This window comes from Lepus europaeus, chromosome 3, assembly GCF_033115175.1.
Source record: "Lepus europaeus isolate LE1 chromosome 3, mLepTim1.pri, whole genome shotgun sequence".
In the NCBI taxonomy this organism is placed as follows: domain Eukaryota; kingdom Metazoa; phylum Chordata; class Mammalia; order Lagomorpha; family Leporidae; genus Lepus; species Lepus europaeus.
Window position 1 is genome coordinate 76740146 of NC_084829.1, and position 15776 is coordinate 76755921.

The 15776-nt window shown below is 44.1% G+C and overlaps 1 protein-coding gene across 1 annotated transcript in view; it reads left to right on the top strand.

Annotated features, from left to right (window-relative positions):
• Positions 1 to 15776, top strand: part of SH3BGRL2 (SH3 domain binding glutamate rich protein like 2) — a 92085-nt gene that overhangs the window by 57550 nt on the left and 18759 nt on the right. The window contains exon 4 of the mRNA XM_062187227.1: positions 5271 to 5456. Coding sequence (XP_062043211.1) covers positions 5271 to 5456 — 186 coding nt within the window. The remainder of the gene's footprint in view (positions 1 to 5270; positions 5457 to 15776) is intronic.

Genomic DNA, 15776 nt, shown 5'->3' on the forward strand with positions numbered 1-15776 from the left:
ACATTGCCTTGAAAATTTCCTTCTCTAGGTTAAATTTCTCCTGTCTTGTTTACTGGGGTGATTTTGTTAGGTAGGAAGTCAGACATGAGCGTATGTATGTGTGACAAAGGCCTAAGGAATTGACATCTAGGTCCAGCATCCGCATCTCAAAGTCATCCTGATAACCTTCCAGGTGCAGCCTAGTATCTGCGCTTCAAATGTCCTGCCCAGATCCTGCTGACCTTCCAGGGGTCCTGCCCCTTCTACCTGGCGTGATAAACATCCTTCCTCTAAGGAGGGGTGACACCAGCCAGGCTTCCCCTGTCTGATAACTTGGGGGGGGGGGGATACTCAGAAAAGAATTCTTCATATTTACATCCAACAAGTCCTTTTGTTTGGGAGGAGAAGAAGGAGAGGGGGAGGGAAGGCAAGACCCATCCCCTTAAAAACCCCAGTCTAAACGTGTACTGTGTACTCTCTCTCAGGTCCTGTCTGCAGAGGTGCCCATCCGTTCTTACAGATGTCCCTTCCCCAATAAACCGTGCTATTTTGCTTTCCACTACTCTCTGTCTCACGCCTGAATTCTTTCTTATGTGAAGACAAGGACCCTTTGCTTCTCCAGTAACAACTTTGCTGTAGTATTAGCCAGTTCTATTCTTTTGAATATTAATGCATATTTAATGTTCAAAAATTTTGAAGTAAAATCTTGCCCCATGTCATCCCTTCACCCAGTTCCTCCTACTGCAGCCCCTTGATGGTCACTTTGGTTAGTTTCTGACATGACCTTCAAAAGGTTTTCTTTTCTTTTGCTTTATTTTACTTATTTGAAAGTTAGAGAGAGAAAGAGATAAAGAAAGGAAGGTCTCCCATCAACTGGTTCATTCCCAAATGGCCGAAATGGCCCAAGCTGTGCCAGGCCGAAGCCAGGAGTCAGGAGCTTCTTCTGAGTCTCCCACATGGGTGCAGGGGCCCATGCACTTGGGCCATTCTCTGCTGCCTTCCGAGGCCATTGGCAGGGAGCTGGATCCTAAGTGCAGCAGCCAGGACTGGAACTGGTGCCCATATGGGATGCCCGTGCTTTAGGCAGTAGCTTAACCTGCTGCAACAGAATGCTGGCCCCCTTCAAGAGGTTTTTCAAAATATGAATATAAGCAAATATAAATATATTCCCATTTGTCTCAATTTTTTTTTGTTCTGGGAGATTTTTTTTCTAACAGTATTATCAGTATTACAGAGCTTTCCCCTTTTTCTTTTAAAGCTGTGTTGTGTTGGGCCGGTGCCATGGCGCACTAGGCTAATCCTCCGCTTGCGGTGCCAGCATCCCATATGGGTGCCGGGTTTTAGTCCCGGTTGCTCCTCTTTCAGTCCAGCTCTCTGCTGAGGCCCGGGAAGACAGTGGAGGATGGCCTGCACCCGCATGGGAGACCAGGGGGAGGCACCTGGCTCCTGGCATCAGATCAGCGCAGCGCTGGCTGAAGCAGCCATTTTGGGGATGAACCATCGGATGGAAGACCTTTCTGTGTCTCTCTCGCTGTCTGTAACTCTACCTGTCAAATAAATAAATTAAAAAAAAAAATCTTTAAAAAAAAACGCTGTATGGTGGTAAAGTGATGCCTTTGAAATACAAGTCTGGGCATGCCTTCCTTGCTTCCCTCTTTTAAAATGGAGATACTGTTACTTACATTTTACTGCTTATGTCAGGCATCACCATTAAGAAAGAACCATCCTTTTTTCTCCAGAGCATTATTGATGTTATTTATGTACTTGAATTTTAGTATTCTATGATTAATGTTTTTGTTTGGCTTTCAAATAGTGATCATGAGGACGGAGGGGTGTTGAGACCTGGACACGTTCAGATACTTCTAATGGAAGTATAAATTTGTATGGACATGTTGAAAAGAGTTTAGCTTGGGATCCATTAGGAACCTGCAAATTGTGTGTGCCCTGTGACGCCTGGGTTTCATTTATCATGCTTTGACCTAAAATAATATTGAGATACAAAGTTTATAAATAAAGATCTGACTATGATATTAATGTGACACCCCCCCCCCCCATTCGTATGTTGAAACCTAATCACCAGTGAGGTGGTCGTTGGAGGTGGGACGCTGGCAGGTGATTTGGTCGTGAGGACACAGCCCTTATGAGTGGGACTGGTTCCCTGTGAGAGTCCCCAGAGAGCTGCCTTTTCTATCATGTGAGGACAGAGCAAGAAGGTACCATCTGTGAACCCGGAAACAAGCTCTCACTATTCACTTCATCTGTCAGCGCCTTGACCTTGGACATCCCAGCCTCCCGAACCGTGGAGAAGCTCCTTTCTCTTGTTCATAACCTGCCTGGTTTATGGTATTTTGCTAAAGCAGCCTGAGTGGCCTTTACAGATATTTTCTACATAATGTTACATCTGGTGGCGAAAGTCAAAAGGATGCTAAATGTCCAGTGGCACAGTGATAGTTAACTGTACATCTACATGATGAGGTTTTTGGACAGATAATAAAATTTATGTTTTTGAAAAATGTTTAATGATTAGGACGGTGCTCATGATGCACTGTTAATTAAAAGGGCAAGGTGCAGTTATTTTTATCAGGTGTGATCCTGTGAAAGGAAAGGAAGGGGATTATGTTCAGCAATAAATGTGTGTGGTGTGTGTGGTGTGTGTGTGTGCACATGTACGGGTATAGGGCAGGGGTTGGGGAAGTAAGGAAGTTGTGTATGTGTCTTGGCTGTATCCCAGCACTGAGAATGTGTGAGTTTTATAAGTAGCCCCGTTTTGAGGTTCAGGTAGAAGATTGATTGAGAAGTGTGTGTGAGTGTGTGTAAACACATTGAAACAAGGTTTGAGTATGTGCTGGTTTCATTTGTGATCATGATCATGGAAGTGCACTGGAAATAGAGAGGTCTACATGAACAGAAAGGCTAGACCTGTTTCTCAACCGTGGTTGCCTGGGTAGTAGAATTATAGGCCACTGTTTGTTTTATGATTTCCAGACTTTTTACAAATGCAAATCCTGTTTTTATACTCAAAGAAGCTTGGACATGAAGAGATTGTGCTGTGTTAAGAAGTGTTTATGTTCTCTAAGGGCAGTAGCAGAGCAGTGGGGAGGATTTTAAACAGGAAAATGACATAATTATTTTCACAGGAACACACACAGCAGCTGCAGGACTTCGTTCAAAACAAGTAAACACAGGTATGTGTTTACTCCAGTGGTTGAGACACCTGTGTCCCATATTGGGGTGCTGGGTTCCATTACCATCTCCAGCTCCGGCTCTAGCTTCCTACTCATGCAGACCCTGGCAAGCACAGCGATGCCCATGGGGTTGGGTCCCTGCTACCCACATGGCAGATCTGGATTGACTTCGTAGTTCCAGCCTTGAGAGCATTTGTGGAATGAACCCGTGGATGGAAGATCTCTCTCTCTCTCTCTCTGCGCCTTTTAAGTAAAATTTTAAGAAGAGAAAGAAAAAGAAAAAGAAAGCCCAGGTCATCACTTTTGACCTCCGTTTCCTCATCTGTGAAGCAAGAACAATAACATTCGCCCTGTAGGGTTTTGGAAATTAAGTAGGATGGATGATGCTGTTTTGCTAATCGAAGTTGTAAGTAATGTAACTGTTGTGGGCGAGGTTGGGCCTAAATTCCTATTCTAGACTCTTGTCTTTTACTTGGAGAAGAATTCTAAGTACAGGAACAAAGACAACTTGCAGCGTGTTGGTTTATTTACAGAGCCAGAATACACAGGAACATGAGGGCTTTATTTAGGGAGGGTTGGCCAGGAAGGGTAAAGAGGGACTTCCACAGCCTGTTCGCTAGGGTCCACGATGGGGGAGGGGAGAGAGAGAGAGAGACAGGGAGACAGAAAAGAAAGAGAACCCATTACCCTTTACCAGGCTTCTTATGAGCCTAGAAAAGGGGAGTGGTTACATAGTACTGATCCCAGGTCCGAGGTAAGGGGTGGAACATCCTGGGGAAGTGGTCATCTGATTGACAGGTAGGTGGATAGGATTACCTGGGGTGGGGGAGGTGTGGTCTCCAGCCCATGAACTTAATCTACCTCCCTGACTTATCCCACATCATAGCCATGACTGTGAAACTGTATTAGAGAAAGCTTTTTCAGAAATTAGAAATGGCTTACTTCAAGAAATTGAGATAACCCCGTTATCAATTTGGATTTATAACTATACATTCTCTCATCTTAAAATATCATGGAACTTGGCATATTTTGTCAGCATTGTATTTTTTGTCTACACCAGTCACACCCATAGACTTCAGCCCTGTTGTGATCAGAATCACTTTGCTTACAATAAGCAAGTGGCAGATTTCTAAGTTCAGGGACAGAGACGTTGTGGGGCGGGGGTTGTGGGGGGCCATCAGTACGTGAGAGTTTGTTCTTCAAGCATTTTATTTCCCATGACGGGGGTGGGGGAGGGTCTAATGGCTGCTAGATCTTCTCCCAGGACATTATAAACCACTTCACCACTGCAGTTTTGTTATGTATGCAGAGTTCTCAAAATCACACAGAAAGGGCAAGCTTAGTTTCTTAGGTTTTACATGCTGTTAAGACGTTGGATATTATCCCACCTAAATTAGTTGAGGCATTGCCCTTACATTAAGGAGGTGGGAACATTTTGAAGACCTGCACTGGCGTCGGCAGCTCCTCCAGCGCACCCCTGACCCCTAGTGACTGAAGAGGGAAACGAGAAGAGCAGAGGGATAAAAAGGGTTAAGGAACAAGAGTCAAAGGCAGAGGGAGCTGGTGGTTTACTCTCACCTTAGAAGCAGAGAACATTTTCCTCTTGTGAATTGATGAAAGGATGCTTTCATGATCGTGGTTACAGCTGTGGAATATCAGAAGGAGGCTGCTGCGGGGAATAAAAATGTGCTGCTCTCAGGAATCAGCGAAATGTCGCCATCTCCATCTCCGACGGGCCCAGGCCTGGTTTCCGCGTGGTTTGGGGCCGGAGGGAGCTTCCGTGACTGGAAATGTCAACTGCCTGTGCAGGTGGGGGAGGCGTGGATGGTGCGTGGTTACGGCCCGCTGAGAACTTAGTGCCTCCCACCTGATGGAGCCTGTGCGGGGCTGTGTCTCAGGAGTGCTGGGGAATGTTGGCGAAGAAGTCCCGGGCCGGGCCCTGCCCAGTCCCGTGTTGGGCACTCAGTGAGTGCACAGCGCACCGCATCCTTGTTCGTCTCCCCTCTTCTGTGTCAGGGACCTGAGCAATCACATCTCGTTCCGTTCGGAAATGTGTTCCTATTTTTTCTGATGAACATGCCTCCTTATTTGTCTTCTCTTCTCTAGATAAAGAAGAAGCAGCAAGATGTGGTGAGATTTCTGGAAGCCAACAAGATAGAGTTTGAGGAGGTGGACATCACAATGTCGGAAGAACAGAGGCAATGGATGTACAAAAACGTACCCCCAGAAAAGAAGCCGGCGCAGGGCAACCCGCTGCCCCCGCAGATATTTAACGGCGACCGATACTGTGGAGTAAGTGGCCCCATGGCGCCGCACTGTTTCTCCGTGGTGCTGGCAAACAGTGCTGTGGATCTCTTCCCGCAGTGTCCCTATCAGGTCCACAAGTCCGACGGGGTTGACCCTCAGAGGGGTTGAGTGCCAGGTCCCAGAATGTGTGTGTGTGTGTGTGTGTGGTTGTGTGGTGTGTGAATGTGAGTGCATGTGCGTCTCTGGTCTTCCTCTCTCTCTCTGCCTCGGAAATTGGGGTAGGAAGAGAAGCTGCGTGTGTATGTGTTTGTGTGTGTGTGTGTGTGCCATTGATTTTGAAGCGTCTGTTTTGATGAATACATCTTGGGGGGCAGAGTGGGAGGAGTAATGATTCTTGAATCTTTATCTCTCTATGGTATAAGTAACTAACAGGTGATTGTAAATTAGAGAGCAGCTTTTTGCAGTAATGAGCCAGAGAGATCATTGTGAACTTCTGGCATTGATCCGATGCCTTCCTGGTATATGTAGCCTATGAGAAGGAGTCAGTGTTGTCAAATTATCTAACCACCTTCTTACTCCTTAGGTCAGAAAACAATGAACTTCTTTCTGATGAGTAAGTTAGCACTTTGTTTTTGCTGTCTCTCTGAGAACATAAGTCAGGGTTTACTGGGGGACTGCAGTTCTGTAAGAACGGCCTGGAGGAACAGCAGCACCTGCAGTGCCGGGGTGTTTGAGATGAAAGAAATAGCAGGGTTCTCATTAGGTTGGAGGGAAGGGATAAGAGTGCTTTTCGTGGCTTCAAAAGAAATAGTTCTCTTCCCCTGTGTGCCGAGGGAGAATGAGAAATTAACACAGAATGCTAGGACTGTTCAGACTGTCCCATGTAGCATTGTGAGGAGAATCCTGAACATGCCACTGAATGTACTCTCTTACCTTAGCTGTGACACCTTTGGAAAGCTACTGATTTCCTTAAACCTCAGTTTTATCACCTTTAACAAGAAATGGTAACATTTGTCTTTCTTCACAGGGTATTTGTGACTTTTTTTTTTTTTAAGATTTATTTTTTATGTATTTGAAAGAGTTACAGAGAGAGGTAGAGACAGAGAGAGAGAGAGAGAGAGAGAGAGGGGTCTTCTGTCCGCTGGTTCACTCCCCAAATGGCCACAATGAGCCAGGAGCCAGGGACTTCGTCCAGATCTCCCATGTGGGTGCAGGGGCCCAAGAACTAGGGCCATACTCCACTGCTTTCCTAGATGCATTAGTAGGGAGCTGGATTGGAAGTGGAGCAGCTTGGACTAGAACCAAATAGGATGCCACAGCACTGGCCCCAACTATTTCTAAATATCTTCTTAAATAAATTATTACATAAAAATAAATCTTACTGTTTTGTGGGAATTTGTATATCACAATTTTGTATTTGATATTTTATTGGGAGAAGTGTGTGTGGAAATCTAGAGTGTTACTATTTATGATTACACAGGATAGAACATGCACTCTTGTGCATACAGAGCAAATTGAGGTAATAATTGGCAATGTAAGCCATACAGTTCTACATAGAGGAAAGCTATAATGCAAATAGTGCTGGAAGGATTAAACAAAAATCCAGCGGTTTTGTGTCTCTCAGTCTTTGTGGGTGTGACAATGTCTGTATTCTGGTTTTTGGCCGAAAGTACAGCTTATGGATTACAATGGCTTCACCCCCCATAACTTCCCTCCCACCCGCAACCCTCCTCTTTCCCGCTCCCTCTCCCCTTCCATTCACATCAAGACTCATTTTCAATTCTCTTCATATACAGAAGATCAATTTAGTATATATTAAGTAAAGATTTCAACAGTTTGCACCCACACAGAAACACAAAGTGAAATATACTGTTTGAGTACTAGTTATAGCATTAAATCACAATGTATAGAACATTAAGGACAGAGATCCCACATGAGGAGCAAGTGCACAGTGGCTCCTGTTGTTGACCCAACAAATTGACACTCTAGTTTATGGCACCAGTAACCATCCTAGGCTGTCGTCATGAGTTGCCAAGGCTATGGAAGCCTTCCAAGTTTGCCGACTCTGATCATATGTAGACAAGGTCATAAAAGACAGAGTGAGGATAGTAACCAATGATCCTAAGAGTGGCAATTACCAGGTTTGAACAATTATACAGCATTAGGTGGGGAAGAGGACCATCAGTACACACAGGTTGGGAGTAGAGCCATTGGTGGTAGAGTAGAGGTTATGATTACAAAGAAATGAGGCCCAAGTACGCTAGACAGGGTCTAGAACAAAGGACAGAGTCATTATTAGAGGAGCTAAGAAAGGTGCTATCTAAGCTACAATTAAGTTTTCTGATTGAGAGGCAAATAGAACCTGACAGAAGGGGCTTGATAATAATCTGGTGGGCTTTAGGCCTTGTAAGTTCAGAGGCCCAGACCTATCTATCTCTTCACATGGGGTATATCCTAAGGGAGGTGTGAACCTCCTAGGGGAAGGCACTCTGTTGACTTTTATTACTTGGCTGGGCTGGGAGGAGAGCTGGCCAGGTAAAGGCAGGTGGCATCTCTAACAAGAAATTTACAGAGAGCTTAAATTATAATTTCATAGCTAGATGTACTTGGCCATCAGCGAAGTAAACAGTAAGTAGAAAAAAACCTCCCTTTCAGACCAAAGGGAAAGAAAGTTTTAAAGTGAGAATATAATTGTCCTCATGGGCATTGTCTAACTTGGAAAAACTACTACAGAACATGCCTGTGACTATAGACTTGTAGTTCAGGCCACTGAAGATTAGAGATGGGACTTGGGCACTCCCTTGACTTGAATCCTCTGGTCTGCTTTAACACAAACCAGGAGGAAAAGAAAGCTAGGCATCAGAAGCAATGAGTGGTAGGCCTATTAATGGCTGATCTGTACAGTGATCTGCCCTCAAGGAGACCCAACAGGCCAGTCCACTGCAGTGGCTTTCAATGTGTTAAGCCTGGGATTCAGCAGAAGTCAGCTTGTGAAGAGCCCTGGCAGCTCTGCCAAGAGTTGGATCACTGGAAATGGACCTGCCCTGCAGTCAAAGGATGCCCAGGTCACAGCCACAGATCTTATTGACTGTGCTAATTTTTTAGAAAAGATTTATTTATTTACTATGTATGTGAGATGTAGAGTTACAGAGAAAGAGAGGGAGAGATAAAGAGAGGTCTTCCATCCGCTGGTTCACTCCCCAGATGGCCACACCAGCTGGAGTTGGGTCGATCCAAAGCCAGGAGCCAGGAGCTTCTCCGGATCTCCCAATTGAATGCAGGGGCCCAAGCACTTGGACCATCTTCCACTACTTTCCCAGGCCATTAGCAGGGAGCTGGATCAGAAGGGGAGCACCTGGGACAAGAACCAGTGCCCATCTGGGATGCCAGTGCTGCAGGTGGAAGCTTAACCTACTACACCAAAGCGGCAGCCCCTCTTCTTTGCTAATTTTTAAGATATCTTATTCGTATGTGTATTCTGATTTTTTTTGATGAATTACATAGTGTGTTATTTTACATTCATTGTTCTGAGTACTCAGTGTGTCCTTATAATCTAAGAAAGTGTATGATTGAAGGACTAAAAATGTTCTTATATTGTCTTTGAACATTTTTCTCCTTATTTTTCCCCTATTTTCTGTCTTGCGTGTCTGTTAATTTGGATATTGTGTTCTTATATTTTTTTCCTATTGTTTACTTCTTTGGCTTTCTTTTCTGAGAGGTTTAATTTACATCTTAATTCTTTCATTGTATTTTAAAAAAATGTTTATTTTTATCTACTTAGAAGTCAGAGAGAAGAGATACAGAGAGATCTTCCATCCAGTGGTTCACTCCTGCAATGCTAGCAACAGCCAGAGCTGAGCCAGACATAAGTCAAGAGCCAGAAGTTCCCACTTCATCTTCCACATAGATGGTGGGAACCCAAGTGCTGGAGCCACCCTCTGCTGTCTTCCTAGGTACATTAGAAGCTAAGTGAGCAGTGTTAGTCCCATGGTGGGGCTGACAGCAGATGCTGGTATACCCACTGCTACCGTAATCTGTTCTGTTAGCAAGGTCAAAGAAACGTGACTTTGACAAAAGCATTAGACCATAGGCCTTATCCGTGCCCCTGCCCGGTGCACCTTGCTTCACCCGGTGACGGTTTGAGTGGTCTCACCTGGTTAGTTAACCTTTAGATACTCAGCATTTTTCAGGTAATAGGATCAAGAAAGCTTGCACATTCTTTTATTTCTTAGAATTAGCAAGAAATTTATTACTTTATTTGAAAGGGATGAGCTAGGCGTGTAAGACAGAGTAAGCAGTTGCTAGGTTCCTTGGTAGGTCACCAGTGTGGACATTTGCCTTCTCTCCATTTTGCACTTGACTGTCCTGCCCACCGAGAGGATTTCGCGCTGAACTGAAGCTTCTTGGCATGACCAATCTGTTCTTGCCACTCCAGAATTTAACACTGGGGAGGTGAAGCAGAAACATGGGTCTTTCTTGGAGTTTGTAGCAGCAGCAGTGGGGCCAGGCACAGGTATGGCTGCTGGCCTTATGCATCCCATCCCAGGGTGTGGCCTGGGTGTGTTCCTGGCTACCCACACTTTGAAATTTCTTTGTTCAGAACTGGTTCTTTAGCTTTAATGTGGATTCCGTTGCTCTCCCTCTGTGCACTATAAACTCCTTTCCTCTTAATCTTCCACAGTCCTTTTCAGTTAAAAATCCAAGCCGGCCAAACCTGGCTATTTTTGTTGATTCCCCAGTGTGTCATAAGGGAGAGTCTTCTCTGGGAAGGTGACTGATAGGGTTCTAAAAGTCAATATGCCACCTTGTATGCTTTTTAAATCCGTTTTAATGTCTGGTTTGGATTTTAGGAAGCTCAGGTACTTATGTACAGGGTTTTTTTTTTTTTTTTTTTTTTTTTTTTTAGATTTATTTATTATTTATTTGAAAGGCAGAGTTGGGGGGATAAGAGAGAGAGAATCTTCTATCTGGTGGTTCACTCCTTAAATGGCGCAATGGCCAGGGTTGTGCGAGACTGAAGCTGGGAGCCAGGAGCTTCATCTGGGTCTCCCTTGTGGGTGGCTGGGACCCAAGCACTTGGACTATCTCCTGCTGCTTTCCCAGGCCATTAGCAGAGAGCTGGATCAGAGGTGGAGCAGCCAGGACTCTATATGGGATGCCGGCATCACTGGCAGCAGCTTAACCCATTATGCCAGAATGCTGCTGCCAGCCTCCTGTACAGGTTTTCTTTTTCTTTTTTTTTTTTAAAAGATTTTATTTATTCATTTTAGAGGTAGAATTACAGTGAGAGGGAGAGACAGAGAGAAAGGTCTTCCCTCCGTTTGTTCACTTCCCAAATGGCTACAACGGCTGGAGCTGCTCCGATCCGAAGCCAGGAGCTTCTTTCGGATCTCCCATGCGGGTGCAGGGGCCCAAGCACTTGGGCCATCTTCTGCTGCTTTCCCAGGCCACAGCAGAGAGCTGGATGAGAAGAGGGGCAGCCGGGACTAGAACCGGCGCCCATATGGGATGCCGGCGCCGCAGGCCGAGGATTAACCTATTGCACCACGACGCCGGCGCCCTGCCCCCCACCATACAGATTTTCAACTTTTGTTCTCTCTCTGTGGAATTGACCTGCATAGAATGCATCAGAAATGAAAACGTTATTATCTACTTTAAAGGAAAATATCTATTTTCCTTTCATGCCTTTTTTCCTCCATATTCAGCAAACAGATGGCTGCTTCTTTATATATTTTCTTTTTGTTAAAAGATCTTTTTCAGAATAAACATTTTATTTTTTATTTATTTATTAGGTATTCACAAGAGAGAGAGAGAGAGAGAGAGAGAGAGAGAGACAGCGCTCCCATCCTTTGGCTCACTTATCCAGTGCCTGCAGTGTCTGGGACTTGGCCAGGTTAAGCTGGGACCCAAGCACTTGAGCCACCACCTGCTGCCTCCCAGGATCTGCACTGGCAGGAAGTTGAAATCATGGGTGGAAACTGGGTATTGAACTCGAGTTCCAGCACTCTAATACGGGACACAGGCATCTTTAACTGCTAGATCAAATGCCTGCCTCTATTTTTGCCATTTTATTTTTTATTAAAAGCATTTTTACTCTGGTAAAAAACACTGCACACACACGAGTAAAATTGTCTTAACCATTTTAAGTGTATAATTGAGTGGTGGTATCAGATGTGTTCACCTTATTGTAAAACAGATTCCTAGAACCTTTTTAGTTTGCAACACTGAAAACTCTTCACATTGTGAAGAATAATTGCCCCTGCCTCTGTTACTGGCAGCAGCCAGCTCGCCTCGATTCTTTTTCACTGACAGAGTAATGAATCACAGTTCAGAGAGATGAAAGCAAGGACAGTAAAGCAAAGTTTATTAAAGTATGTTCCAAGGGAGGAATAGGCCAGTTGAGATGAAACATGGCGCTCTTTTTCTCTGGTTTGGAACTTTACCTTTATCTCTCTCCCTCTTTTTTTTTTTTTTTTTAAGATTTATTTATTTATTTACCGGACTTGCCCCAAATGGTGGAGTTAGAATCGTGCCAGGGGATTCCAATACAATCCCATCAAGATGGCATGTACCAATGCCATCTTATTAGTCCAAGTGATCAATTTCAGTTCACAATTGATCACTCTGATAGGTCTAAGAGTCAAAGGGATCACACAAACAAGACTAGTGTCTGCTAATACTAACTGATAGAATCATAAAGGGAAAAAATGATCCAACATGGGAAGCGGGATACACAGCAGACTCATAGAATGGCAGATGTCCTAAATAGCACTTTGGCCTCAGAATCAGCCCTTAAGGCATTTGGATCTGGCTGAAGAGCCCATGAGAGTATTTTAGGCATGGAAAGCCAAGACACTCTGGGGAAAAAAAAAAAAAAAAAAAAAAAGACCTAAATGAAAGAAATCTGCGAATGAGATCCCAGTGGAAAGAACGAGGCCATCAAAGAAGGAGGTACTTTTCTCTGAAGGGAGGAGAGAACTTCCACTTTGACTATGACCCTATCGGAATAAGATCAAAGTCGGCGAACCCTAAAGGCTTCCATAGCCTTGGCAACTCATGGCTAGAGCCTAGGGAGATTACTGACGCCATAAACAAGAGTGTCAAATTGTTAAATCAACAACAGGAGTCACTGTGTACTTATGTCTCATGTGGGATCTGTCCTTAATGTGTTGTCCAATGTGAAATGATGCTATAACTAGTACTAAAACAGTATTTTTTACACTTTGTGTGTCTGTGTGGGTGCAAATTGATGAAATCTTTACTTAGCATATACTGAATCGATCTTCTGTATATAAAGATAATTGAAAATGAGAAAAAAAAAACAAACAAACCTGGTGTTAAATTGGAAATTGCATACAAAATTAATCAATTTTTAAAAAAATATCATGTAGGATCTCAGTCTTTAATGTGCTGTACACTGTTATTTAATGCTATAACTAGTACTCCAACAGTATTTTTTCACTTTGTGTTGCTATGTGGAGGCAAATCGTTGAAATCTTTACTTAATGTATACTAAACTGATCTTCTGTATATAAAGAGAATTGAAAATGAATCTTGATGTGAATGGAAGAGGAGAGGGAGCGGGAAAGGGAAGGGTTGTGAGTGGGAGGGAAGTTATGGGAGGGGGAAGCCATTGTAATCCATAAGCTGTACTTTGGAAATTTATATTTATTAAATAAAAGTTAAAAAAAAAAGATTTATTTATTTTGGGCTGGCGCTGTGGCTCACTTGGTTAATCCTCTGCCTGCGGCGCCGGCATCCCATGTGGGCGCTGGGTTCTAGTCCCGGTTGCTCCTGTTTTAGTCCAGCTCTCTGCTGTGGCCCGGGAGGGCAGTGGAGGATGGCCCAAGTGCTTGGGCCCCTGTACCCGCATGGGAGACCAGGAGGAAGCACCTGGCTCCTGGCTTCGGATTGGCGCAGCGCGCCGGCTGCAGCAGCCATTTTGGGGGTGAACCAACGGAAGGAAAACCTTTCTCTCTGTCTCTCTCTCTCTCACTGTCTATAACTCTACCTGCCAAATAAAAAAAAAAGATTTATTTATTTATTTGAAAGTCAGAGTTACATAGGGAGAGAAGCAGAGGCAGAGAGAGAGAGGTCTTCCATCTGCTGGTTCATTCCCCAATTGACTGCAATGGCCCGAGCTCCACCAGTCCAAAGCCAGGAGCCAGGAGCTTCTTCCAGATCTTCCATGCGGGTGCAGGGGCCCAAGGGCTTGGGCCATCTTCTATGGCTTTCCCAGGCCATAGCAGAGAGCTGGATTGGAAGAGGAGCAGCCGGGACTCAAACCAGTGCCCATATGGGATGCTGGTGCTGCAGGTGGAAGCTTAACCTACTATACCACAGCACTAGAGGGCTGGCCCTGGAACTTTATCTCTAAGGCATAAGGGGCATTGACTGGAGATGGGACTGTGATGCTCGCAACTGGTATTTTTCATTGACATCTAGGCATTGCACACCTTGAGCTCTCTGTACTTGTGGCTTCCCAGCATGCATGGGGAAAGGCCACTGTTTGGTTGGGAGTGGGGGCAAAGCTGGAATGCTACTCATGTTATAATAATGTATAATGAAGCAGGGTCACTCAGTGTCAAACTGGGTCTCACTACACGTGTGCCATAAACTAGACTTTTCTGGTTTGGCTGAGTTCCCGTTTTATCTGAACACTTTAGCCACAAGCTAAACCGCAGAGTAGACGGTGTTGGATGGTTCTTGGCAGTGAGCAGAGTCTCAGATCCCTCTCCTGAATGAGGGTTTTGTGTCCCCCCCCCCCCCCATTCACTCATGCCTAATAATCCAGGTGCCACCTCCTTCCCCAGCTCCTGGCAACCACCATTCTTCTTGGTACCTCTATGAGTCTGACTACTTTAGATCCCTTATAGGAGTCTTTGTACAGTATTTGTCCTTTGGTCCTTTGGTGACCGACCGCCTTCTTTAACTTACAGCAGTATCTTCAAAGTTCATCAATGTTGTAGCATGTGACAAGATTTTATTCCTTTTAAGGCTGTGTGGTATGCCATGTGTATACCATAAGATGCTATCTTCCATCAAGGGTTCAGAAGTGGTTGTTCGAAAGAGGTATTTAAAGGTTTTCGTACTGAATTGGTTGGTTTATCCAGCATTATTATTATATAATTTGAAAAATAAGAATGAGAAAGAAGAGGGGAACAATCAGTTTTGCCTTTTAAATAAGATGCAACATTTAAGAGATCCATTTTTTCTTAAAAGTATGTACAGGCCAGCATTGCAGTGTAGCCAGGAAAGCTGGAGTAGTTGGGTAAGCCACTGCCTGCTATACAGACACTGGCATTCTAGATGGGCCCAATTGGATTCCTGGCTGCTCTGCTTCCAATCCAGTTCCCTGCTATCAGGCCTGGTAAGCAGCTGAAGATAATCTAAGTGATTGGGCCCCTGCACCCATTTGGGAGACCTGGATATAGTTCCTGGCTCCTGGCATAGGCCTGGCCCAGCCCTGGCCATTGCAGCCATTTGGGGAGGGAACTAGCAGATGGAAGATCTTTCTTGCTGTCTCTCTGTCTCTCCCTTCCTGTCTGTAACTCACTGCCTTTCAAATAAATAAATAAGTAAATCTTTAAAAAAAAAAAAACTACACATTTGTAAAATCACATCTTGCTGTATATATATCGGTTTGTGCCATGCTTTATTCTCTTAACAAAAATAATTTCTAGGATATTGTAAGTCTGTTTTTAGAGATTGGATACCATTCCCTTAGGTGGAGGATCATAATTAATAAAATCATTTCCTATTTCAGGTTATTTAATTTGTTTCTAGCCACTTGAAACAACATTTCATGCTGTTTTGAAGAGTACATTAAATTGAATTTTAGGCTATTTCACTGTTATTTCTGCCCTTAGAGCCCTATTTTGATGAGGGGTTATTGTTGGTCATCTCAGAATTTGGGACCATGGTCAAGAAAGTCACTTGATGAAATCAAATTTAGGACAAGTAACATGAGGTGGTTACTACATGTGTTGTTGGCACAATCAGTGTTGGGTTTCTTTGACCCAAAGTCATAGAATGAAGGCTGCCCAGCTGTCTAGAATCTCCATTTGACTTGAAGATTTTTGAGCACACTGCAAAAATAACATCTTTAATAGCAAAACAAACACAGATACACGTACTATGGGGCAGAATGTTTCATCCATGAGTTCTCAAACAGCACAAGAGAATTTCACATTTGCAAAGGCTGATTTAAAATATATACTTTGGTTCTCTAAATTGGCATCTTAGGCCACCTAGAAATATTTTAGGCTTAAAGGCCACATCGTTCTCTTTTGTATTCTTTTTGTTTTCAAATGTGACTGCCAGAGAACCCGAGAGGCCTAGGGAACTGTGAGTGGACTGTCTCAG